General features: G+C 32.9%; 1 protein-coding gene and 1 long non-coding RNA gene across 2 annotated transcripts in view; one reads left to right on the top strand and one right to left on the bottom strand.

The window, feature by feature from the left end:
* The window catches only part of LRP1B (LDL receptor related protein 1B), a 1940511-nt gene extending 1915032 nt beyond the window's left edge, over positions 1-25479 (top strand). Inside the window, exons 90-94 of the mRNA XM_023259298.2 lie at positions 10613-10689; positions 17823-17913; positions 19041-19185; positions 22038-22136; positions 23593-25479. Coding sequence (XP_023115066.2) covers positions 10613-10689; positions 17823-17913; positions 19041-19185; positions 22038-22136; positions 23593-23733 — 553 coding nt within the window. The 3' untranslated portion in view covers positions 23734-25479. The remainder of the gene's footprint in view (positions 1-10612; positions 10690-17822; positions 17914-19040; positions 19186-22037; positions 22137-23592) is intronic.
* Positions 11709-27126, bottom strand: part of LOC123379347 — a 45677-nt gene continuing 30259 nt past the window's right edge. Inside the window, exons 2-3 of the long non-coding RNA XR_006583730.1 lie at positions 15607-15682; positions 11709-13454 (exon numbers count right to left, since the gene is read on the bottom strand). This is a non-coding gene — a long non-coding RNA (uncharacterized LOC123379347). The remainder of the gene's footprint in view (positions 13455-15606; positions 15683-27126) is intronic.

Genomic DNA, 27126 nt, shown 5'->3' with positions numbered 1-27126 from the left:
TTGGCATAATATATACAATCTTTAAATTATATATATATAGGGGCGCCTGGGTGGCGCAGTCGGTTAAGCGTCCGACTTCAGCCAGGTCACGATCTAGCGGTCCGTGAGTTCGAGCCCCGCATCAGGCTCTGGGCTGATGGCTCGGAGCCTGGAGCCTGTTTCTGATTCTGTGTCTCCCTCTCTCTCTGCCCCTCCCCCGTTCATGCTCTGTCTCTCTCTGTCCCAAAAATAAATAAAAAACGTTGAAAAAAATTTTTTTTAAAAAATAAATTATATATATATATATATACATATACACACATATGATATATATATATACACACACACATATATGTGTGTGTGTGTGTGTGTGTGTATATATATATATATATATATATATATAATCAGTTTGTCATTTAATCTCCCAAGAAAGCTTTTTTTTTTTCAGCTTTTGTAATAATCAACTTACCTTGAAAGTAAAATAAAAGGACGGATGAAGGGAAAATGTTTTGAGGCAGTAAAATAAAAACATACAACATAGAAAAGTATCATATAAAGTAAAAGAGGAAGTGGATTTAAGAGGAAAACAGTGGATTTAAGAGGTGACATCATAAGAGGCTATACTGTTGGGCAATGTGAGACAAAGCAGAAAGTATTGCTGTCTCCCACTATTATGAACTGAAAACTGAAATGGGCGAATTGCTTGATGATACATCCTTTGTGAGGAGGGGAGAATAGATTACAATAGAGTTCTGTTTGATTCCAAAATTCACACCTGCTGTTTGTGTCACACCATACCAGCACTTTAATTTCAAACAATAGTGTAAATTAATTGATTGAATTAAATTACATTTAATTGCGTATATTATATATATGTATATATATATACATACATGTGTGTGTGCCTGTGTATTATATTATGCATATATATGGATATATATGTCATTTATATAAGTATATATGTATACATATGTATACATGTATATATATAATGTGTATCTATTCATATATATATTTTCCATGGCAAAGTATTCATCAGGCAAGCCCTTCTAGAATTTGTGTCATGAAAAGAAAAGCATTTCTTTGTTGGCTGCATCCTGGGACAAGAACTGAAGTATCACACAATTTGTATCATTGAAGAAGTAAAAATTTTACATGCCCAAGTGGCTAGAATGTGATCATCTGATTTTATAAAGGGAAGAATAAATGAAAAGGGGAAGGGAAGGAGAAAGGAAACAAAAAAAAAAAAAGGAAGGAAGGAAGAAAATATTTGCCTTTTACTGTGGTTCTTATATATAAAGTGTTTCACATAGTGGGAAATGACTGATCAGTAACAAGCTGAAAGCATGTTTTATGAATGGTGCTATATATTCTTCATAGAATAGATTATGGCACATGTATATGACACGTCTCTACACATGTGTAGTCAATCATACATGTTCAACCATGTGTCCTCCATCCTTCATGAATTCATTCATTCATTTTGTCAAATGGCAAACATATTGATTGACCAGACATACACATTGACCATGTGCCAGACACTGTTCAACAAATGAGAGCATACAAAGATGAATAATAGTTGTCAATCAGTCTAGCATAGTCATAGGAAAATACACATTTAGATATTTATGAATGTATAGAGAGAGAATTTGAAATTATAATCTACCATATCCATGATTGTATATCAAATGCATAAAAATATTTTAACTACCCCCAGATTGCAGTTTTCTCCATAATGTAAAATATTACTATAATATTTTATAGGATTTTAGATTGATTAAAGACTTTTTGTCTTAACTTCCTGAATCAATTTTTAGCCCATTGCCTGCATAAACCTTCTCACCTTGTCAGAAATGTAATCTAACACTTGGATTAGGAAAGAAATGTGTTAATAGGCATCTTTCGTCATAAGGCCTCCAAAGTATTTGTCTGCAACATGCCTCTATAAATGTTGACAAATCTGGTGACTGTTGTATGACTAATTAACATTCACACAGGATACATAAATTTGTTAATTTATACTGAAGTTTGACTTTAGCAAATCATTCTCATATGCTTTATCTAAATTACTTGTTGTGTTTCTAAAACAATTAAATGTAAAAATATCTTTTGAAAGTTCAGGTCCTAGATTTTGAGGAAGGCTGAAATGTGGTAATTGGGAAGTTGACATCAATACTAATAAAAGTTTCCTTAATCAAGTAGAAGTGTTTGATAGAAAGCTTTGGTGTTACCTTTTGGTGGATAGGTAGTAATCTTGTAAGTAGAACAAAGGGAATGCTGAAGTACCAAAAAGGAGAAGGCAATTTTTATATCAGAACCACTTTTCAATGATTTAGGCTAAAAATTACTATGGTTAGCATCAATATCCCAGCACATGAGCACCACAAGAGAAATTAAATATATTTTTTAGAGAATTAAAGTTATATTGGTCTTACAGACATTCACACACTCAAAACCTTGTGATAACACTTGCTGATCTCCCTACCATTGCCCCAAATTTGCATGGGATTAACGTACCTTTAACAATACTTAATAAGTGCATTTGGATATATCAGAGATCCTCATAATAATTTGTTTCAGATTTCACCATCCCGTACCACAGAATCTCTAAGAATTAGGAAGGGCTTTCATGAGTTTTTTTTTTAATAGAAAAATTCTTTATTGTTTACCCTTATTTTGCGGTAGATCATAAAATATTCAGGTGGCAAACTAGTTACTTTGTGCACATGGCAGTAAGCATAGAGAATTCCACCCCCCTGCATACACACAGTTTCGTATGTTTTTAAGATGGTTGTGGGACTAGACTTTTGTCTTGGCAATGTATAGAGAGAGCTTTCTACATTACAGCGTGTATCCTGTTTTGTCTCCCACCTTTGGCTGTAACATTATAACCACTGTTTCTAATGTTTTTATGACTTCAATTACATCCACCATATTACTTAGTACTAATTTTATGATTATTCTTTTTCCCTTTCATTTGGTGTATTCAGTGTATTCAGTGAAGTGGAAATTGTCCACACACTCTTAAAAACACCTCATACTTTTTAGATTTGCTTTATATAAAATTTTCTGGAAACTATCTCGATGATAAAAAAATTTCCATTACCAAAGATTTTTTTTAATGTTTATTCTGTCATCATTTCACACTTTGGTGGCCATTTCTGCTCAAGTGGCCTGCACATAATTTTATGTTTAAACATTTCTAACTTAAACCACCCAATCTTAAACGACTTCCCTTTCTGGATAATTTCTTGGCAAACTAGATTTGATCTTTTCTTTTATAACCCTCCTTACTTCTTAAAATAAATCACTTTAATCCATTCTGGTTTTTTTCATGCCCATTTCTTCAATTTCTTTTTCATTTTTAAAACTTTTCCTAAAATAATTGTTGGTCAGAGTATATTGAATATCTCATTTTCTATTTATTTATTTTTTTATATTAATACTTCTCAGAAATCAAGAACTCCTTCCTGGTGCACCTGAGTGGCTCACTTAAGTGTCCAACTCTTGATTTCCTCTTAGGTCATTTCTTGATCTCACATTTCTTGAGATAGAGCCCCGCAATGGGCTCTGTGCTGACAGGGCAGAGCCTGGTAGGGATTCTTTCTCTCCTTCTTTCTCTGCCCTTACCCCTCTTATGCTCTTTCTCTATCTCTCTCAAAACAAATAAAATTAGCTTAAAAAAAAAAAAAAACTCTTTCTGACCAAATTCTCTTAGTATTAAAATAAAATTAGTTTTGTCTTACTAATTTTATCAGTACTAGGTAACACAATGATTTAATGGAATATTTTAAAACTATACATTATTCTAGAGTTGAATCAAGTATACTTATAAAAATAACATAAATTTAAGCTATGTTTCTTAAGCCTTCTGAAGAAAACAAAACAGGGTAAGACCTAGATGTTGCCATGTAGGAAGTAACAGTTAAATTAATAGGACTACATAAATGGAAATTGTAGTACAAAGCTGTATGTAAAAAATACCACATAAGTGAAATATAGTGAATAGCTTAGGAAGCTAAAATTGTATTCAGTATTAATATAGATGAATTTATAAATTATGGATATTTAAAGATATATTCGGCACATCTACAATATTTTGGAGCTAACATAAAATTGTGAAGTTGATATCAAGAAGGATATAAATACTCTTTAATAACATATGCCTCATTGTCACTGCTAGAGACAGAATGTTAAACATTACTGACCACAAGTGTGAACCAGTGTGGTAATTCCTACAATTCTACTAGTAAAATAATGCACAATTTCCTTTTGTGCAGATAATAGTTTGAGTTTCTTATTAAGGAGCTGGTACTCTCCTGGGCATGAGGGAGTAAAGAAAAACATTTCTTCCTATTTCTGCATTGAATTAGAAGGATCATGGCATTGTCATAGAAAACAATGATGAAATCATAACACCACATTTTATTTCTACCAGTTATTAGCTACGCTTTTCTGGCAAATTATTTGAGCATGTACTTCCTCATTTCACACAGTGCATAATTTGAACTAGGCTATTATAGAAGTGAATAAGAGTATTTTTGAGACGAATATACTTATCCTAAGATCTGGCACAAAGTTCAGCAAATGCTAATTGGACTTTTTAGGCAAAATTTCACCTCAAAGTTAGGGCAGGGAATTTTTGAGGCATGTTACAAAAAAGAATCATTAGGTATATATGAAAAGAACTTTAGCTCAGAAGGTTGTGAAACAGTAACAGATTAAAAGGTGTTGTACAGGAAAGTTAACAAGTGAATACATAACTAAACATCTAAATATATAACATTTTTCAGTATTACTATCTGTGAGGAGAGGAGTACACAAGGTACTGGGAGCTATATAGAGATTTTCAAAGTTAGGAACACCATGCAAATGTCCTGTTGCCAAGACCATGAGTAAAATTTGCAAAATTACTTGTAAAAAAATATTTGGCAAATGGCTTAATTTTTAAAAATTTCTTTACATAGGGGTGCCTGGGTGGCTTAGTCAGTTGAGCGTCTGACTTCAGCTCAGGTCATGATCTCACTGTCGGTGAGTTCAAGCCCTGCGTCGGGCTCTGTGCTGACAGCTTGGAGCCTGTTTCAGATTCTATGTCTCCCTCTCTCTCTGCCCCTTCTCCACTCATGCTGTGTCTCTCTCTGTCAAAAATAAACAAATATTAATTTTTTTGTAATTTCTTTGCATAATATATATGGCAATACTACAAAATAAGTCTGGTTAACAAAATGTAATAATATTTTTTATTTTTATTGAGGTTTTTGGAGCACCAAAATATGCATTCAAAACATGCTTGGCACAAGTTTTGTAAGGCTTCCTTAATCCCTTTGTGTCATTGTTTCCCCCTGTGAGATTTTTTTTTCTTCTGAGTGTCTCAATCATCATGGTTAATAAGGGCAGTCTCATATATATATATATATATATATATATATATATATATATATATATACATATGGAGAAATTCAATTCCAAATTGCTTTAAGGTTCACCTTTGAATTTTACTTTGGTCCGAAGAGTCCCATGACCTTTAAGTTTGATGAAAAGAGGGAGTAGTTATTAATCTCATTATTTTATTTTGAAGTTCTCCCAAAGCAGGTGACTCAAGACATTTCTGCAAAATGACATTCGTAGACCATGTAAGTTGATCATTGTTACACAGTAAAAGGCAATATCTCAGATTTTAATACACCTTCAGTATTTTTTTATCTGATGTTCTCAATTCTCGGTCACTCTACTTCTTCAGAGCCAGCACTATTTTGGACAGTTTAATTATATGTCTTATATCTATGCTTAAATGTAAAAACTGTTCCTTTTTAAAGATTATTTTTATACCCTTATATTGCCAAACTTATTATATTCCAAAAATGTTCACTCTCCTTCATTTTAATATCTGCTATACTATTCCTTTTACACAAAGTTATTTCATTGTGCCTCAGAATATATAATTTAAAGAGTATATTGTAACTATACAATAATTTCAAAGAATTTTTTCTTAAATTTATTTTTTTAATTTAATCCAAATTACATCCATATAGTGCAACAATGATTTCAGGAGTAGATTCCTTAATGCCCCTTTCATTCAGCCCATCCCCCTTCCACAACCCCTCCAGTAACTCTGTTTGTTCTCCATATTCAAGAGTCTCTTATGTTTTGTCCCCCTCCCTGTTTTTATAATATTTTTGCTTCCCTTCCCTTGTGTTCATCTGTTCTGTCTTAAAGTCCTCATATGAGTGAAGTCATATATTTTTCTTTCTCTATTTTCACTTAGTGTAATACTCTTTAGTTCCATCCATGTAGTTGCAAATGGCAAGATTTCATTCTTTTTGATTGCTGAGTAATACTCCACTGTGTGTGTAAATATATATATGTGTGTGTATATATATGTATATATATACATATGTGTGTATATACACACACATATATATACATATATAAAATAAATGAAATATAAAATATGTTGTAATTAAGTCTATTGTATACATATAGGTATAATGAAAGTTGAAGAATAAGATTAAGAAAACAATGCAGCAGTTAATTATCTTTCTTTTTAATGTCAATAGCCTTAGAGAGAAGGGAAGAAGTCAAAAACAAAGTGAAATCTATAACGCTTTACCAGGCAGCTATTGACTTCAAGAAATTGTTAGGAGCCATAAAAAAGAATGAAATCTTGCCATTTGCAACAAAATAGAAATACAAAGTATAATGCTAAGAGAAGAGCATCAGAGAAAGACAAATATAGTATCATCTCATTCATATGGGAAATTTAAGAAACAAAACAGATGAGCAAAGGAAAAAAGGAGAGAAAGAGACAAACCAAGAAACAGGCCCTTAACTATAGAGAACAAACTGATGATTACCACAGGGGAGGTAGGTAAGGGGATAGAGGAAATAGGGGATTGGGATCGAAGAGTACACTTATCACAATGAAAAAAAATAAAAAGATTAAAAACTTCTAGGAGTAATATCTTTATATGATGTTGTGAAGAAAGAAGGATAAATGATAGTTTAAATAAATCTCTCTCTACCTTCTTCTCTATATCCATGTCCCAACAATACTAGTTAAAATTTGCCAGTGTCAGGGCACCTGGATGGCTCAGTCAATTAAGCATCCATCTTCAGCTCATGTCATGATCTTATGGCTTGTGAGTTCGAGCCCTGTGTCAGGCTCTGTGCTAACAGCTTAGAGCCTGAAGGCTGCTTTGGATTCTGTGTCTCCCTCTCTCTCTCTACGCCTCCCCCACTCATGATCTGTCTCAAAAATAAATAAGCATTAATTTTTTTTAATTCACCAAAGTGTTTAAATAGTTAAATAATTCAGACCACCATGGTGACAAACACAAGAAAAGGAAGCTAATTTTTATTGTCCTAAGGTTAAGGATAGTAGGAAACACTTATAGAATAAGTGTAAAGGAATGATATACAATATACAGGTGTTTGTGCTGGTAAGAAATATATAGATATAGATATAGATATCTACATATAATCTATAGATTATAATCTATATCTAAATCTATATCTATATATCTATCTATATAGATATATATCTATATCTATCTACATCTATAGCTATATAGATGTAGATAGATATAGATATATATTATATAGGGAGGGCCATGAAGGACTAACTTGAATACAATCATCTGAGAATGATTAGCAGGGAGCAGTGGATTGCAACAGTACAGATTAAAGATGACCAGGGCATGGACTGTGGATTTTGCTTGAGGAAAAATGAAAAAGAGATGCCAAAGATATTATAGTCAGCATGATAATGCAAATGATTCAGTAAGGAATTGGACAGGAAATTTTGATGATCCTCAGACATTCCGATTCCTAAATGCTCTGCCATTAATGGCTTTGATCATTGTAGTCTGCTCACAGTATGAAGATTTATGAATTTCTGTAAAGATGGTAAAAATACTTGGTCTTAAATCAACCACTGGAAGAAGAACTCGTGGAGCAGCAAATGCCTTAAGTAGTCATTGTGTAATGTAGGCAACAAGAGTAATGATTTCTATGTAATATCTCAAAAGAGATTATTTTTTGAAATGGGAACAAATGTAGAACAGTAGAACATATTTTATCTTTGGCCATAAAACATTGTTTTATAAGGAGTATAGGGAAAATTGCAAGGTGATCATCAGCTGATTAAGATGTATAACAGTTAAAATTAATTATTTCTCCAGCACAGTCTCTCAGAGTTATTTCCAGTATGTAATAAGTAAAATATTCCCTGAAGATTAGGAATTTAATTGTGCTTCCATAGTTTAAAACAGAAAAGCTTTATTACCATGAGCAGGTGATTTCTTTTATCCATAATAATTACTGGATTCCAAACTATGGATAAAATAGGTAATTAATCAATACTGTTAACAAATACCACCTGTCCTACCTAAATGATTTCAGTTTAGAATTAAGAATCACACTATATTTATCTTGTTTAAAAATCTCTCTTTACTCTTTTGGAGTTCTAAAGCGATATTTTTCATAACTTCCTAAAGTACTTGAAATACATGACGTTCATATCAGAACACAATCTGGTCAATTAGTATTTAATCCTTCCATTCCTGAGCAATTCCTTTTTTTTTTTTTTTTTTTACTTCCAAGCATCTCAGTGTAATGATGAGCCCAGAGGTTCTTATCATAACAAAAATATATATCGTAACATAACAAAATATATCTCAGGTCATTCCTCTTATTTAACATCAGCCCTGATTTAGGTTTGTTTTCTTTTGGTTCAGCTTGGTTACCAAAAGAGGTAATGTAAAGAGCAAATTTTTATTTTAATTTGTAATTCAATGTAATTGGGCAAAAATAACCTTTTATACATCAGCTATATAATGAAATTATTAAGCAATTGGTATTGGTTTTCTCCCCACCCCCCCCCCATTGGAGTATGAAGCATCCTCAGGAAGACTTGACAAACATAAAGTTACATTACAAAAATTTTTTTTTGCAGTGATGAGAATTCATTCTGATGTGTTTACAAATTCATTCTAAACACCTTATTCCAAATTATCTGTGGGTTGTGTCAAGAATTAAAAAGTGTAAAGAATTGGAACAATTTTCTAGGTCATTCATCTGCAAAACCACAACTGAAGAGGAAAATAAATGATTTTTAAAAATCAACAGCTTTATTCATTGTTCACTTTATTATAATTACATGAAAAGGCGCTCATTCCATTACCTCAATTCAGGAATGTAGACAGTCATTGACCTGGCCCTAAACCTTATTTATCTATTTTAATGATTTATTGCATTATGGTATATAGTAAATGTGTATACGAAACATGTATGTAAGCTTTTTATAAAGAATATAAACAAAAAGGTAAGATGATGCATGAATGATGACCTAATACTAATATATTATTTTTCATTTAAACCATACTCCATACTCATACTTTTACAATATCATTATTAACCAAATAACTATATTCTTGAGTTGTAACATTATTGTCAATTATGCTGGCATTGATGTTTTAATGAAACAAATTTTTTTCACAATTTGAATTTTTTAGTAATGATTTTATGAGATTTTTCCCATGTTTTAGGAGAGCCAATACTTTCTTCATGAATATCCCAGATAATTCACATGGCATCATTGAAGCCTAGTTCCAAAAACAGCTTCAGCTATCTGAATTGGCTATGACAGAATTGGCAGAAACCTTGAAATTGCAGTTATTTAGTCTGGCCACCATGCCCAGAAAGATCTACTTGGAATGGTTCTGGAAGCTGTTCTTTTATTGTGTGCAACTATTCTTAATATGGTAGTATTTGACAGTCATTTTAGGTAAGAACTGAAGCCAATTAAATGGTTTCTCTGTGGATTTCCTCTGACAGATGCACAGAGGCATCTTGTGTTAGCCAATAGGCATTATTTAAACATAGCTAAAACTACTCCAGCATTTATTTTGATGCAACCAGCTAATTATATGGCTGTGATTTATGTTTAAGTAAAGGATTTTAATCAAATCTATTATTTTCATCCTCTGCTGTACTCTTATCACAGAGTCATGGTACCTCTAAGGGGAAATGGGAAGACAACTTCTCCCACAAAAATCCTGGGCACATTCTCTTGTTTCCATACTAATAGGAGTCTGATTTTAAATGGGAAAACACTGTTATTTCCCTATCCGTGATTAGAAAAGTAAAAATTATGTAGCTTGAACTGAGACAGATGACCATTTGCTGTTTTGTGTTTAGTTACACTTTGGACATAGAGCAAGCCAGAAAAAAAAAAAAAATCCCAGAAACTTAATAAAGATGGATTTGCTTGAAGGGCAAACTCGGTTTTTATGGTGGTTACTTATAATTTTCAGTACTTTTTAAATGAATTCCCAATTCTTAAGATTTCAGTTTTTCTATAAAATATGCTAAATTGATGATTTGACATAAAGAAAAATGACTATAAACCTAAAATTTTTAAAGTTTTTCAACAAGTGAAGTACAGTTGAAGTTACCCTCAGCATATTGGCAATACACAGGACATTAGCAGAAATCTCGACCTAGTATTTACGAATCTGTGATGGCTGGCTCCTCTAGTTCATTTTGTTGGAAGTTAGTACATTAGCAGACTTGTGAGTTTTGTTATGAACCAATTTTTTTTCTTCTTCTTTTTTTTATTTTTTTATTTTTCTAGATGCTCCACCAACTGGTCAGGCACACAATGTGAGAGACCAGCCCCAAAGAGCAGCAAGTCTGATAATATTAACACAAGTAAGTTCCTCAGCTTACCATGATGAATGTTCTACATGGTACAGAAATCATTCTCTTATGCCATTACTGGGGGACTTGAGTCTTGGAATTTCTCCTTCAAGGAATTTTTCAGGAGATATATTGCAATCAGGTGTTTTGGGAAGGATAGAGCACTGAGCTCACATGGTGACAAGATCCAGCATTTACGTGTTCTTTCAGGTAGAAAGAGTTCAAACTTTGGCAGGTTTCAGAATGCACATCTGCAAACCTAGCATAAGTTTTTCTTGGGAAATGGGAAACGTCAGTGTACTAAGGCTTCAAATATCACAGTAGATATGAGAATGCTCCAGAAAAAAAAGCAATTCCATGTTTTAATTAGAGCAAAGTATATTTTCTTGAAATGCATTTCAGTATGTTTTTGGAGAGCATACGTGACTGGTGAGTCTTAAAGAAAAGTATATTAACAAGAAAATAAGGATCATGGGTTGATTTATTGCTTATCTTTAAAGTATTGGTTTTGAAGTGTATTAAAATGTAGTTTAACATTTTTCAAATCCTTTTTTGTGCAGTTATAGTCTTAGGGCAGGTCACTGATATGAAAGTCCATCTACATCATCATTTGTGTGTCTACGCATGTATTTTTAACAACTTTAAACAATTTTGTGAAAATTTTCAAAATGAAAGTTTCCCAATTTACACATATTGTCACCAATTTTATTATGAGTGAAGCACTTTTGAAATATGTAATATCTATTAAGTGGGTAAATTTATTCTTGAAGAAGAAAAATTATATCCCTGATTGACAAATGCTTACTTCAGCATTTTTGTCTCTAGTCCGTCACTGCTGGTGAAAAAAAACTTTTTTTTAAAATTTTTTTCAACGTTTATTTATTCTTCAGAGATAGAGAGAGACAAAGTATGAGGAGGGGAGGGGCAGAGAGAGAGGGAGACACAGAATCCAAAGCATCCTCCATGCTCTGAGCTGTCAGCACAGAGCCCGATGCGGGGCTTGAATCCACAAACCATGAGATCATGACCCAGGCCCAAGTCAGACACTTAACTGACTGAGCCACCCAGGTACCCCTGAAAAAACTTTCTTGAAAACAAAAAACATACTATGGAGTTTGTAAAAAAGGCAAGGAACTATCAGAGGCAAAAGTATGCAATTTTTATATCCTAGATGTAGGATCCTAGTGTTTGCTGATCTACTTGTTTGTTCCAACTGCCCCCAGATAGTTTCTCTATCACTGCTTGAAATTCTCTAAGCAAAACTGTCCAAATTTCCACCATTTAGAAATTAATTTGGTCAAATAGACATGAGCATCTTTGAAAAATGTCAAATAGGTCTAGAATAAATAGCCTAGACATGAATATTTGAATTTGCAGAGATGAGTAATCATTGGTCATATAGTATTATTGGGGGTTTACCCTGGAATTTGTGTGTTCTCCTTAGGGAAAGGAAAGGAGGGAAAGGGAAAGGAAAAGGAAGAGAAAGAAGGAGAAAGGAAGAGAAAGGGAAGGGCAGGGCATTAAGAAAACTATGGGGACATTACTGTAGGAATAGAGTACTGGAATTTGAGAAACTGGTTCATAAAAGTTAGTACAGGACACGAATATGCCTTGCCTAATTTGATATTGAAAAAGGAGAGGGAAAGAAATACTTCCTTTTCTCTCTTCCCAGGATGTAGGGCTTATACCCATATTACAAATAATAGTTCTGGAGCCATACTAATTTATATATGATTTTGTAAACCAGTTACAAAACTCAGCAATCATTAATAGCATTGTTTTTTAGCAAAAAGTACATTTCGAGTTACTAACCTATAGAACACACTGAATTTATAAGTTGAGAATTCTGAAGACAAGTTACTTTAACCTTTTGTTTATGGTGATTTATCAGTTAGATAAATGAGATACATAGCCTTTAACAGAGTCAAAAACAACTTTATTGATAAACTCTCTGAAAAGAAAGAAGGATACAGAGTAGTATGTCAATTGAATTTTTTTAATTTGGCATAAGTTCCATCCACAAGGGAAAGCTTGGTGTTTGGAAGGTGGATTGGAGGAGGGAATGCCAGATGTTTTTATTGGAGGGTGCTATCTCCAATTATTTACATGGCCATAAAACTCCCTTATAAGGCCGATGCCTTTCATTGCATGCAACAGTTCTGAGAAGGGACTATCAAAAAGAAGGAGTTGCAAGTATTTGTAGCCCTTTTTCCAAAGATTCTAACGTTCTTCCTTCCATCACTGATTTAAAGTCGTTAAATTTAATAGAAGTATCAATGCACATTGAAAGGGCTATTAGCTCTGTAAATGTCAAATTTTCCTAAATTTGAGCAAAGTTGACCACATAATGACACTATTAAAAGGTACTTATCATCAGACATTTATGCTTAGCAAAACTTGCCTCAATAACTCTGGAAGAAGGAAAAAAAGTAAACTGATCCCACCTGAGGTAAGAGGATTATTTTTATTCTCTGTTAAAGCCCTGTGGTTTTGAATGGTTGTCAAATGTTCCCCAAACTTGGAGAGAAGTCATCCACCCAATAGGAAAAGATAGATACTTTAGCAGTGTTTTCAGATCTGCATTTCCACTAAGAGTAAAACATTCCTTAACTATCAGACCTTGGAATAATAAAGAATACACGGCTTCTGTTGGCCTGAAGACTGTCAACTGGCAAGGAGATTTACCTTTCCAATTGATGCACAGATTTCTTAATCATCTTAGAGTAGTCATACTGATGTTTTCTGGCTGTTGCTGTTTAAAGATTCTAAAAATCAGCCTGTGGAATTAAACAGATCTATTATCCTAGAATATTCTGCTGAGGTTCCACTTAAAAAAAGCTAGTCTGACTCTTCTGAAGTTATTTTGAAGAGTTTAAAATTAAACATGATAAAATATTCCTTGTATACTTCTATTTCAATTTTACCTAAGGTTTTAAGGGAGTGAATGCTCAATGTTTGAATTATGCTGTTCATATTTGCTAAAATTAAGGAGGATAAAAATATACTCAGCATTTGTGAGGCAGTAATATTCAGATACTGTATTTTAATACAGTGACAACAGAGAAGTGATATCTGTTAGGGGTCTGTGTTTCCTTTTTTCCTATCTTGCCCTTATCTCTTTTATACCATCCTGTTTCAAAATAGAAAAAAAATTAATTATGTTATACCAAGGACCTAAAACTTTGTAAATTTAGAGAGATAACTGAAAAATGCAACAAAATAATGCCTTTGTCCTAATTCTCCCAAGGCATATTTATCAAGCCTCAACTAAGTGTCAAGTACTGAATTAGATCCCAGCCACAAGTCAGTGAGTGAGACAGACTGCCTCTTCTATGAAACTGAGGTTCTAGAAAGGTAAACAGCAATAAAACAAGGAAGCAAACAAGTGAGCATGCAGATTTATAAAATAATTGTAACGTTTTATTGGTCCTGTGAAGGGAGCAAAAGTGAAGCAAAAATAGAGAATGGCAGAGGAGAACTGAGGTCAGGAGTGATTTCTCTGAGGTGATGGTATGTAAACTGAGATTTGAAGGATTATAAAGAGAAGAGGCTAAGAGGCTATTTCAAACACAAGGGCAGGAGGTACAAAAACCCTGGAACAGGAAAGAGTTAAAGATGTCCAAGGTATTGAAAGACCAGTGTGCTGGCATCAAGGGGACAAGAGGGAAAGTGATACAAAGTGAAGATATTTTCTTTATGACTGTTAATATTACAGTTTATCCCAGTGCCAAAGAGAAAATATCCTACTCACAAAAACATATCCACTTTCACATTTATGGATATGTGTAAACATCCATTTAAAAGCAGAATATATAGCAACAAGTCAAAAGAGGTCAACTCTAATGATATGTTTAATATTTATACCTTTCTACCAATAAACAAAAGGTCCTTTTCCTCTGACTTCCAGGACACTGAATTATTCTGGCTCCCTTCTTAACTCTCTTGAAGCAATTCTGTCTTCTTTGTGAGATACTCTTTCTCTTTTTCTTCTGGATAACTCATTCTCCACTTCCCACTATACACACCCTCCCCAGTGATTCATAATTCCTCAACCTCACTTACCAACTCTATGTTGACTACCCCTACATTTCTGTTCTCAATCCTGGTTTGTCTCCTGAGTTTGAGACATAGATCCCACTGCACAATTGCAATATCCATGTCTATATCCATGGCAATGTCTGTATCATCTGTATTCCATGGGAATCTCAAACTCAACATGTCCCAAAGTGAACTCACCACCTTCCCCAACTCAAGCAGAGTGGCAACATATATTTTTAATTATTTAATCAACATGTGTGTCATACTTCCTGTATGATGGTCAATCCTATTTACATTACTATGATGTGATATTAATGATGACACTCATTTTATGGATGTGTGAACTGAGACAAAGATAACTAATTTGCCAAAGGATATGTTGCTAATAAGCTGAGGTTTAGACAAAGATAGCCTGGCTCCGGAGTCTATTCTCTCAACTGCTGTGCTATCCTGACTCTCCCCAGGAGAAGGTCTCTTCAATAGAACAATTTGATAAAATAGTCCTTTCTAATGGGGAGGTGTTACCTAAAGAGGCTTCAGAACAGTGTTGCAAAGGAAGGTTTGTTCTATGTGAGAAGGTTATTGAGATGTTGAGATATCGTCTCCATCTTTAATAAGTACAGAATGTGCTTTTTTTAAAAAAATCAGTTTAGAACAATCCACCAATAACTTACTGCTAAAAAAAGATTGATATATGTTACAATATATTTACTTCTATATATTCTACTTTGGAAAAAAAATTACTTTGATAAATATCTCTCTTATAATTCTAAAAGTATATGTTGACAATGATTCCCTTCAATATAAAATTTTATGAAACCAAATTTTTAAAACTTGCCCAACTGCCACCCTGAATTAGTTATTGGCTACACTAAGCATTATTGCAGTTACCTTAATTGGTTGTATAAACTTTAGAAGTCTAGACTCTTAAACAGAGTGCTGCAGTGTAAGCAACTGGAACTGCCATCTGTGATGGGAGAAAGAAAAAGAAAAAGGTTGGTAAGTTTTTTAGCATGTATATATAACAGCATATCTACCTTATATGGGAATTAAACTATATACAACAAATACATTTTATAATAATATGCAATTGCAGTGAGGGGAAGTAACTTTATGTACCTTAAAACCAGGATTGGTAAGTATTTAACATCTACCAATTTACCAGATATTTTAGCAAAAAACAAAAAAGAAAGATAATGAAGTAAGGATATTTATAAAGTCATGATCAGTCAGTTGAAGTCAGAGTTTATGAAGAGACCAAGCTGTTCACTGGTATTTAAAACTTGTGAATAAATGTTAATTACTATCCAAGGTGCCAGATTCTCTACTTTCATTTATTACTAATAAATTACACATTCATATAAAGTTCACTTTCCCAAAACCAAGATGGTAATATAATACCAAACTCACTAAGTAGTATAGTTTGGTAAGAATATGAAATAATAACATGAATTTTACACTTTAGGAACAGACTACATAAGGCAAGTCATATTTTTTTCTTGCATGGAAGATGTAGTTATTTGGTTATTTTAAACAAATGATGTTTAAAGTTCCAAATTGGATTATGTTACACATGAGATTTCCTTAATAAAGACTTTCTGGTATCTTGGTAAGCGATCTCCAGGATGGACTATTTTTCACATAGATATCTTCTGTCTAGAGTTATCAAAACTGATCTTACTGTTTTATTGTCCCTAAGCAGCTGCTTATTGTGCTAAACATTATCATTCATTTCTGCCACAGTATTTTACATGCACATGTATTTGCAGAGGGAGATTAATATATTTAATAATTCCTAATGTTTCATTCTTGAGCCATTCGAGGTCCCCGCATTAAATTTCAATTAGTTTGGGGTTTCATTTGTTTTAGTTTCCACATGACTCAACTGAATCAACCAGATTCTATTCTAAATAGACAAAGCCTTTGTCTCAAGATATTTGTTGGAAAAGCTAACATTAGGTGCTTGATAGAGCAACTTCATACTCCTGTTATTAAGCAAACCTCATATTCAAGTTTCTTCCTGCATAAGTTACATAACTATAGGTGTATCTTCCTATGGATCACGTTATCAGCAAAGGGGTATTGTCTCCTCCCTCTCTTGGTGGGAGGGGGGTGGGATGCAGGGGATGGGGAGAAAAAGGTTGCTATTGTTGCCAAGCTAGAAAAGGAGGGCAGAGGTTCTCAATTTTGTTTCTCCCCTATGTTCAGATGCATAAAAACTAAGACCCAGTTGCTCTGACCACTCTTGAAGATCTATTCCATAGATATTTTATTCCATTTTGAAGATAGGTGATAGAACCTAAGATCATTTTTTAAAATACATGGGGGAAAAAGGTGAAAATGGACATTTATAACAAAACCAACTTGTCAGATCTACTTTGCTGAAACTATTCTGGGGCTAGAACCTAAGAAAAACAATCCCTTTTGCTCTTCCTCTCCCCCCCTCCCCCCATTTTGTTGAATCAAGCTAACAGACCTGTGTAGTAGGTCTTCTTGTCTGTTTTATTGGTGAGGAGCATGAGCCTCAAGTTTTCAATAACCTATCCAAGGTCTCAATCTATGTTGTGAAACTGGTATTTAAGCCTATGTCCGTCTGAATCCAATGCTGATGACCTTCCATTTGACTAGGCTGCCATCAGATGCCTAGATACACTAGGCACATGTACTCATTGAGAGAGAGTATTTATAGCTAAAGGAACAACAGTAAAGGTGGGATTATGGCCAATGGAATTGTATAAATTTGTATTCAGTCACCACTGATTTACAAGAAGTTACCAGCATGTATTTACTTCTATCATTGCAAGTAAATGTGTATAGTGAGAATCAGACTCTGGCTGACAAAGATAACAGTATTTCTAAACCTCAAGGTATTTAACAGCAACACATAAATGAAAGATATCTAAAGAAACATTTCTAGCAAATCAGTATTTAATACAAGAGTGATTTTTCAGTAACATAGTTATGAACTAGGAATATAGATGTTTGGCCTGAGCTTTACTTTCATTACATCAGTGGTCAAATGATTTAGTGTAATAAGGTGTTCAGTTATATAAATCTTTAATTCACTTTATTTATGTGTTCTCCTATTCATTTTTTTTTTTTAATAGGAAGCATTGCCATCATTGTGCCTCTTGTCCTCCTGGTGACTTTGATAACAACCTTAGTAATTGGTTTAGTGCTTTGTAAAAGAAAAAGAAGGTAAGATTCAATCATTTAGACAGTCAGTAAATAAATTACACACACAGTTACAGAAAATGTAGGAATGTTTTCCTTTTAATTCTTAAAAACATTAGTTATTCCAACTGCAAAATCTTGTTTTCAAACCATTTTATCCCTCTATTTCATTTTAAAGTGAGTAAAATTCAGACAGCTCTTCTCCCTTGTTATGTTAATGGATGGCTCCATTTGTATATTCTAACAAAACTAACAAGGGGACATGTTAATTAAAATTTCAGTAGAATTTTACATTTGTGGTAGTTTTTCCATGAAACACCAAGAGTCTCTGAAGTGTATCCTATTATCTTAATGTGTAGGATTAGTAATGTCAATACAATGATACTGAACATGTGTTGTATATCACAAATTGTGCATTAAATTCACAAATAATGTATTTATTTTATATATTCCTGGAAGTATGATTTTACCATTATTTGAATAGGCAATTATAAAGATCTGGAAGCAGTAGGTTGTCTATAGAGTTATTATCCAGAACCAAGGATGACCTGGGTATTGAAAACAATCTATTTCAAAGATTCTTTATCACTATTTGTTAGTCATGGTTTTCAGAAATAAAGGGTAAAACTTAATTTAAAAATTTATTAAGAGGGCCCCTGGATGGCTCAGTTGGTTGAACATCCAACTTCAGCTCAGGTCTTGATCTCACAACTCCTGAGTTTGGGCCCTGCACTGGGCTCTGTGCTGACAGCTCAGAGCCTGGAGTCTGCTTCTGATTCTGTGTCTCCCTCGCTCTCTGCCCCTCCCCCACTCGTGCTCTGTCTCTCTCTCTCAAAAATAAGTAAACATTAATTTTTTTTAATTAACTAGTGAATATTCAATTTCAACTAATGTATTAGCTATTTAGGAGGAATATGTTCCAAGTGCATTTTTTATTGTTAAGTCTAAATACTTTTGGGAAAAAACTTAATCACATTTAGAGTTTTTTTTGTCCTTCCATGACTTGAAAATATCATTTGTTTTAACTGCACTTTATTTATTAACTTTCTGTGATTTATATTAAAATAAGACAGTAAATCTACAAATACGATAGTTTTATGTATCATGATCGTAATACTGAGACAACTTACATTAATGTTCACATATTCTAGGACAAAAACTATTAGAAGACAGCCTATTATCAATGGAGGAATCAATGTAGAAATTGGCAATCCATCTTATAACATGTATGAGGTGGATCATGATCACAACGATGGAGGTCTTTTAGATCCTGGGTTTATGGTAGATGCAACAAAGGTAATATGTTTTAAGACGATGGACAGACAGTAAGCACTAACATTCTTGAGTTGCTTATCTGTAATACAGTCCTTAATTTTATCAGCATTTCTTTTATCTGAAGTTATAGTAAAGAACTTTAGGATGCATTGAATGTTATAGTCTCTTTTAAAGAAAAAATAAAATTAAGGACTGCATTCACCTGAAGCATGAAGTTAAGATAACATGTTTTGGAAAATATATATTTATTCATTCATTTCGTTTATATAAGTATAATTTACTTAAAATAATGTCTTATTCAAATATGTTGAGATGCTAGCACATCTATATATGCAGCATAGTAGAAAAATACTGTCTGATTTATTTTTTAATAATAAGAAGAGTGCAGTACTTCATTGTCACAATAAGTATTTTATTTCCAGTAGTGCTTCATTGATTCAACTAAGCTGTGTCCTTGAATTTGCTTGTAATCAAATTACTTTTCTAAAATATTTTTTCTATCCACTAGAGTAACCCTCCTATTAATTTGGGTAATGTTGTGATACACATAGTCTAAAAATCTGCCTTTTTTGGGTAAAGTTTCTGTTATTATTGTATGCTCAGATTAGCACTTTTTAAGAGAAATAGATAAATGATGCAATTCTCCAGATAAAGTAAACTTGTTAAGATTCACTATGCTGTATTATCTTCATATTTTGCATGATAATTATAGAATATTTTATTATGAATTAAGAGCATCATTTTGCTTATTATAGAATGATTTTCCTTAGCTTATTCATTCATTTATTGGATACTTATTTATTTTCTGATTTTACAAGTGCTTTGTCCAAAAGGTACCTTTATATTGTAAATAATCAAAGTGAACAATCTATGTCCAAATGGTTTTGCACTCATAGCAAGAGCTGTTCCCAAAGATGTTGAATTACTGTCGCATTCATTCAAGCTAGTTCTGAATCTATGGCCACACTCTCTAAGCCTGAAAATGATGGTCAAACATTTGTTTCTCTGAAAAGGAATCAATTATTATTGCATGTATAAATTTTTACACTATCAGAGGCTATGGTAGTGATTTTTTTCCTAATTAGAAATAAACTTACATTAATTATTAATTCATTAACTCCTACATTTTAAATCGTGAAATAAATCCTGGAAACCTAAGTGTCAGTGTTTTCTACTTAAAATTAAAAGTCTATATACTTTGTGCACATTAGTATTTGGTAATTTTTCTATGAAGAAGAAAGACATCTTAAATAATAGAATTCTCATATTCTTTGAATTTTTCTTAGGAAAAAAAGTACAGTGTAAGTATAATATTAACTGATAAGGACCTACTTTATATAGTTTTCATAAGAAGGAGAGTTCTCATTTTCCCCATAATTTTTATTTCTGGTGATAGAATTAGGTAAATTTTGGATAAAGTACTCCATTTAAAAATTTTTCCACATTTACTCTAGGAAGATAAAAACTATGCTTCAGTGCCCCTCAAATATACTTTTAATGTACCTTGCACATAACACTCAGTAAATATTTATTTACCAATTTGCTGACTGATTGACCAAAATTACCTTAATGTGACTTAAATGGCTGAGTCTAGTTAGCTTCTGATTTTTGAAATGTAAATATGAGTTGTTGCCTAAGAAGTAACTGCAAAAAACACAGCTAGTCCTATTAGGTATAAACACTTTTGGAAAGCAGAAGGCCACACCAAAGCAACCTTAATGATCAAATGTTTTTCATAGAGTATTTGCTGTGTCACAGTGGTTTGGTAGAGTCATGACGTGATCACATAAAAATTGTGTAACACATAAAGATGATTTTATAGAACAGTCATTTTCATTATTTTCAAAATGGATAAAATTTATATTTCAATCATACCGTCTAATCAAAATAACTGAAATAAATAAAGTTAATAAAAAGATTTGCCTATGGAAGCAATTAGAGAATAGTTTGAAAATTACAAAAAAAAGTGAAATTAGTATTTACTAATTCATCTCAAACCTTACTTATTTTCAATATTTTTACAAAAATAAGATCTTTATAGAGGAAAATAAAGAGGCAATATTGACCTAATTTTATACTTAAAATCTTTCTCTGAGACCCTTGCCCTTGTCCAAACTTTGTGATTATTCAATGTTAAGAGTTGATAGTTAATTTTTTTTCAATTCACCTTTAACTTACTTTAGAGTATGTATATTCATTAATATTTGTATGCTCTTCAACTTTTCATCCAGTACTTTTCCCCATTTTGGGCCACTAATGAATACTCTATCCTGAATATGAGTGTACCAGACTGGCTAATTCTGCCCCTAGACTCAGGAAACTCTAAAGTCAGTATTTTTGCATGAAGACTCAGTGAACTAGTATCAATAGTAATCCATCTGGAAAGCCCAATTTCCAAAACAGATTTTTTTTTTAAATATCAAATTTTTAATTTTTTTTTTAAATATACAGTGGTGATGAATCTTCAAATAGAAGCAGTTAGAGATTTAAGTCTTAAGAATGGGCTACTGTCAAAACTCTTCAAAGAGACAAAACTTTAAGTGAGGGATGCTTGTGGTTTTTTTCACAGAGCTGTGAAAAAAAGATACAATTTATTTGGGAAGGATGAAGTTAAAAAGAAATGAATGGAAGTCTCTAGATGCATGGCGTGTCGATCAGTAAGCTGCACATAATAGAAATGTCTACTTGTGAAGCACAGATCCAATATTAATAGTTTTTTTTTCCTTAATCTATTAAAGTTACTATGCATGCACTGTTCATGCCCCAGGGCTAATGATTTTTTATACTATTTTTATGACTTAATATGAGTTTATGTTAATGAAAATCATTCCATGATATTAGATCAGAAACTAAAATTCTCTGTTTACATACAGGCCAGGTACATAGGGGGAGGGTCCAGCGCTTTCAAGCTTCCACACACAGCGCCGCCCATCTACCTAAACTCTGATTTGAAAGGACCACTTACTGCTGGGGTGAGAGAAGAAAGTTCATTATTCCATATCCATTCCATCACAGAACCCCTCACAATGAAAGATGATGGCTAGACTTAGATAAGGGCTGTCTTTAATTAAGTTTTAATTAACAAGAGGTTTCAAAACAGCATTAAAATCAGGACTTATGTTTTATGTCTTGCCTATGCAAGATCATATATAAGACATGTTATCATTTTACACAAGCTATTAAGTAGAAATACCTCTTCTGCTGATTTTGAAAATGTCACAGCACTTTAACAATAAAAATGAGTGTTGGCTATTCTTAGAAATCTCTAGTCAGAAATTTAAATAATTTAAACTGGAAATTCATGTTTGATTTGATTTGCCTATTAAGATGTTTTCTTGAGTGGATACAAGTTTGATATCCAATTAAATAAAAATATATTACAAAATGTGGTGTCATATTGAGAAATTAGAAATGGTCTAATGAAACCCTTCTTAAACATTTTTTTTAATTGAGTAACAAGTTTTTAGAGGAAGGTACTCAGTCTACAGTTACATGGTGCATGGTGGATGAAAGAGGGATAAAATAGGGGTATCAAGATTCCTAGGGATGCATATGTTCTCCCTTGTACCTCTCTCCCATCAGCTGTTGTCCATTCTCATTCTTTATCATGTTTGTCTCATTCGCATGACTCAAAGATTATATATTTCTTGTTCGTAACTAAGATTTAGTGTTCTGCTTTTGGGAAGACGAAACAAAACTAAACAAAGACTAGGCAATGAATTCTTGGGTTAAGTTTCAACTCATAAAATCATGAACATTGCATGTTTTTCAACTGAAAGAGATCACTTCTTCTGCATGTCTCAATTCCACTTCACAGCGCTCTATCTATGAAAATTAAGAAGACTGTGGACTTCACAATTCCTTGAAAGAATCCAAAATACTTCCTGTGATAAATACATATAGGTTGTCTGAAGCAAAAATATTGTCTTTATTTTAAAGTCTATTCCACCAATATACTTTACTGTTATTTTGTTTCCTATTTTTGACTTCATAGTGAAAAATTATAAGCCTCAAGCAATTAGATGACTTTCTGTAAACACATATTTCCTGCTGCTGCTATGGCAATAAGGGGACAAACACATTGACTGGAAATGTGATGATTTGGTCTAATGTTTTACACTTTTAAATAAGTCTCAGTGAATATTGTTATCACAAAGATATCCTTGGGCTTTTACTATCATGTCAAAGCTCCACTTAGATTCCCAAGTTACCTGAAAAACGTACAATTATGTTTTAATCTGACACCATGCAGAAGTCAACTAAAGCCTGTCAACAGAATTTAAATTACATTTATATAATTACTATTTAGCAAATTAAATGTATTTCCTATAAATGTTGTTAACATTAAAAGACAAATATCCTAGAAAATAACTAATGTGTTCAAAACTGATAATAAAGTTGTATTTATCTCTTTCTTCTCTCCTTCAGCCAACAAATTACTCCAATCCAGTGTATGCAAAATTATATATGGATGGGCAAAACTGTCGAAACTCCTTAGGAAGTGTTGATGAAAGGAAAGAACTGCTTCCAAAGAAAATAGAAATTGGGATAAGAGAGACAGTGGCATAATCAGCTATACCTTTTATATGCTGTAAAAATGTATAAAATATAAGGATGACTTTTGTATGTTCCAATAGTATTTTACTTGTTTTGGCATCAGCATTACCTCTTTCTTTATCTTTTTCCTGGTTAATTGTTTTCTGAGTTTTCTGGGTTTTGTTTTTTGCTGATGACTGTTGATTGACCATTTGTATGGTATTTTTATGAAAAAGAACTGCACTACAATACAATTTACAACAATGCTGCTGATATGATTCACCTTTGAATTTGTTAAAATTAAAAACAACATATTCCTTTGTAGTGTGAATATGAGCAATCTATTTTGTATGAAGTTTTTGGTTCTACTTAATCAACAAAGAGAATCTCTGCACTTTTTCACTGTATGATCTGGAAGCTGTAAAACAATGTCATTTTATTTTTCCATTTAAATTGATGGAAGAATGATTGAATGGTCAACTCTCTTCTTTGTGCCCATTAAGATTGATTCAGACTGCTGAAAATATCCAGCCCTCACAAGTCCAGCATCACCTGCTTTAAAATTAGCCTTAGATTGCCACATGATAGATGAGAATTTTGAGGAAAAACTTTTAAAAACATATAAAATTAGTAATGTGCATGGATACATACGACTACATTTGCCAAAATTTAGTGTACTCTATGTGATATACTAAACATATACACCCTGTAAACAATAGTTATATTTAGGTGGTAGAACATAGCAAAAAATATAATCAGAAGCGGAAAAACCACACCTGCTATGGGATAAGACCTTTTGTTCTCCCTCAGTCCTGAGGTCAACAGCCAGCAGAGAGCACAACAGGGCATTGGGTACACATGCCTTAGGAAGTTCTTCCCAGTCATGTGCATTTTGTGGAAGATTAACCCAACCCCTTACCACACAGAACACTGAACAATAATATATAAGCACACAAATTGATGACAGAATTTCAATTATGTGAATGCATTCTCTTTGCTAGGTCAAAAGGAACGGCAAAACAGCCATTGCCATGTAGAGTACTTGGGAAATATTTTCAATACACAATATGGCTAACCCATCACTTGCCCTATTCAAAATGTATTCTTAAAGGACTTTCCAAGTTATAGAAGAAAACTTATCTACCCCAACTCAAAGGTGGAGAGTAGAAATGCTGACCAGTTACTCTGGTACTCCGGTTTCTTTGGTTTATGCAAAACACATGGACCCCATTCACTCTTTTGTTTATTTGTTTTCAAATTTTGATTGAAACAAGTACAATTTATTTAAGTTGTATAAAAAGGATAGCATTTTTATACAGATATCTTTAAAGGCACAAAAGATTTATTCACAAGGTATGGAGGGCTTTTTGTTCCTCTGATAGACATGACTGACTTTTAGCTGTCATAATGTATTAACCTAACAGATGAAATATGTTTGTGGTTGCTCTTTATCCCTTTGTACAAGCATTAAAAAAAACTGCTGTTTTATAAAGAGACTTTTTGTTGTACTATGTGCATGCATACTACCTATTTCTAAACTTTGCCATATTGAGGCCTTTATAAACTATTGATTTATGTAATACTAGTGCAATTTTGCTTGAACGATGTTATGCATATCATAAACTTTTTCAGGTTCTTGTTTAAGTACATTTTTTAAATTGAACAGTATTTTTCATTTTGGTTATAATAGTCATTTTGCCTATGTTTCTACAATGAAGTGTTAAATACTTTATAAAAAATTGTTGACTGACTTATTTAAATGAAATTCTACATATTTAAGTGCTTGTGTTGGGTAATTTTTAAAAGAAAAGTCCTTTCTTTGTGCAGTGTAATCTTCTTAGGAAACTATTTCAGTAAACATGAGACATAATTTCGTTACATCCTTAGAACATACTTTCTGGGGTAGGATTGATTTCATTACATCACTTATAAAAGCACAACAGAGAAAGCATTTTCTCTCTTCTTGAAGCAGAAACATTTTACTTACTTTATATTTCCCCTCCATCTTACCTTGCTTATTGCAGACTCTTGTATTGCAATAGAAAGAGAGGTAGGTTTTTTATCCAGTAGTGTGACAATTGTATTGAAATAAGCCAAAACTCTTCTGCCCTTCCCATTCTCAAAAAGTGTACTTTGTGCAAAACTCAGATTCCATTAGATGCTAGTTAGGCATTGTTTTGTGTTTGAATGGTTATTGCTATGCCTACCTGGAGTATCGGAATGGAGAAGTACATATAGGTGGGTCTGATTTACTGAAGCTATCACTGAGTTATGTTAGTTATATTATCTAAGGGGGATTTTTGTATCAGAGCTTTATAAATGTAACTGAAATTATTATTTGAAAGAAACAGAACCTATAGACTGAAGTGATCTTAATACAACTAATAGTGGTATAAATATCTAGCAAATCATATATGATACACAACCAACAAACCAACACTCAGAATCTGGCACAATGACCTGTTTTCTCACTAGGACATTGATGAAAGCCATAGTTGAGAGAGCTCAGGATACTTTTTAACCCCTACATTCCATCTACATAGGTCGTTATGTCCACATTATGCTTCACCATCCCATGTTAGTTCATTCAAGTCTGCATCAGAGTTCATTGTCTTTCTTTCTGCCGTTACTTTGCCTTCAGTCCTTACAGGACAAAGATATTTTTTCAACTACTTAAATTATGTATATAGCTCTAGCTCTTTCTGTTTCAAGTCTCTTATGCAAGAAATTCAGGTGTATAATTCTCCTCCACAGTGACCATACTTTATAAATGCCATCACCAAAATGCTTCCTAAAATATACCTTTGAGCTCTGATGGAACATATTTTCTAAAAATGGGTGCTTCATTGTAAATTCTCCTTCCTACCCAAATGATTATTCATCCAAAGTAGGGGTTTTAAACCTCTTGATGTTTGGGGCCAGTTGATTCTCTGTTGTCCTTTACAAGGTTGGATAGTTAGGACTCTGCCTTCTGTCCATTAGATGCTACTAGTACCACCCAAAGTTGCAACAACCAAAATGCCTACAGACTTTGCCAAACTTCTCCTGAGGAACAAAACTGCACTTTTATTTAGAACAGATGATCTAGAGCTATGTTCTGCCTTCCACTATTAAAAAAGTCTCAGCTGTAACAGCTAACCCTCAGCATCAAAATAATGGCACTCCCAAGTTTTTAAGTCTTTAATGCTTATGATGCATGAGTTATAGAAATTTGGTATTAGTAAAGTGCCTGTACATTTAAAAAACAAAAAGCATCACTAAGGGACAAAAGTTTCATTTGGAAACTTTTACAATTTTGTGTAAATTGGGCCATTTTAGTTTATGTAACTTTTATTTGTGGCCATTTAATGTCATTTATGATTGTTTTGTTTTGTTTTGTGCTTGATTATATGCTTGTTTTGTTGGTTCTTGAGGTTGAGATTTAAG

The sequence above is a fragment of the Felis catus genome, chromosome C1, assembly GCF_018350175.1.
Source record: "Felis catus isolate Fca126 chromosome C1, F.catus_Fca126_mat1.0, whole genome shotgun sequence".
Classification (NCBI taxonomy): Eukaryota; Metazoa; Chordata; class Mammalia; order Carnivora; family Felidae; genus Felis; species Felis catus.
Note: the sequence above shows the minus strand (reverse complement) of the source record. Positions and strands in the feature narration are given on the sequence as shown.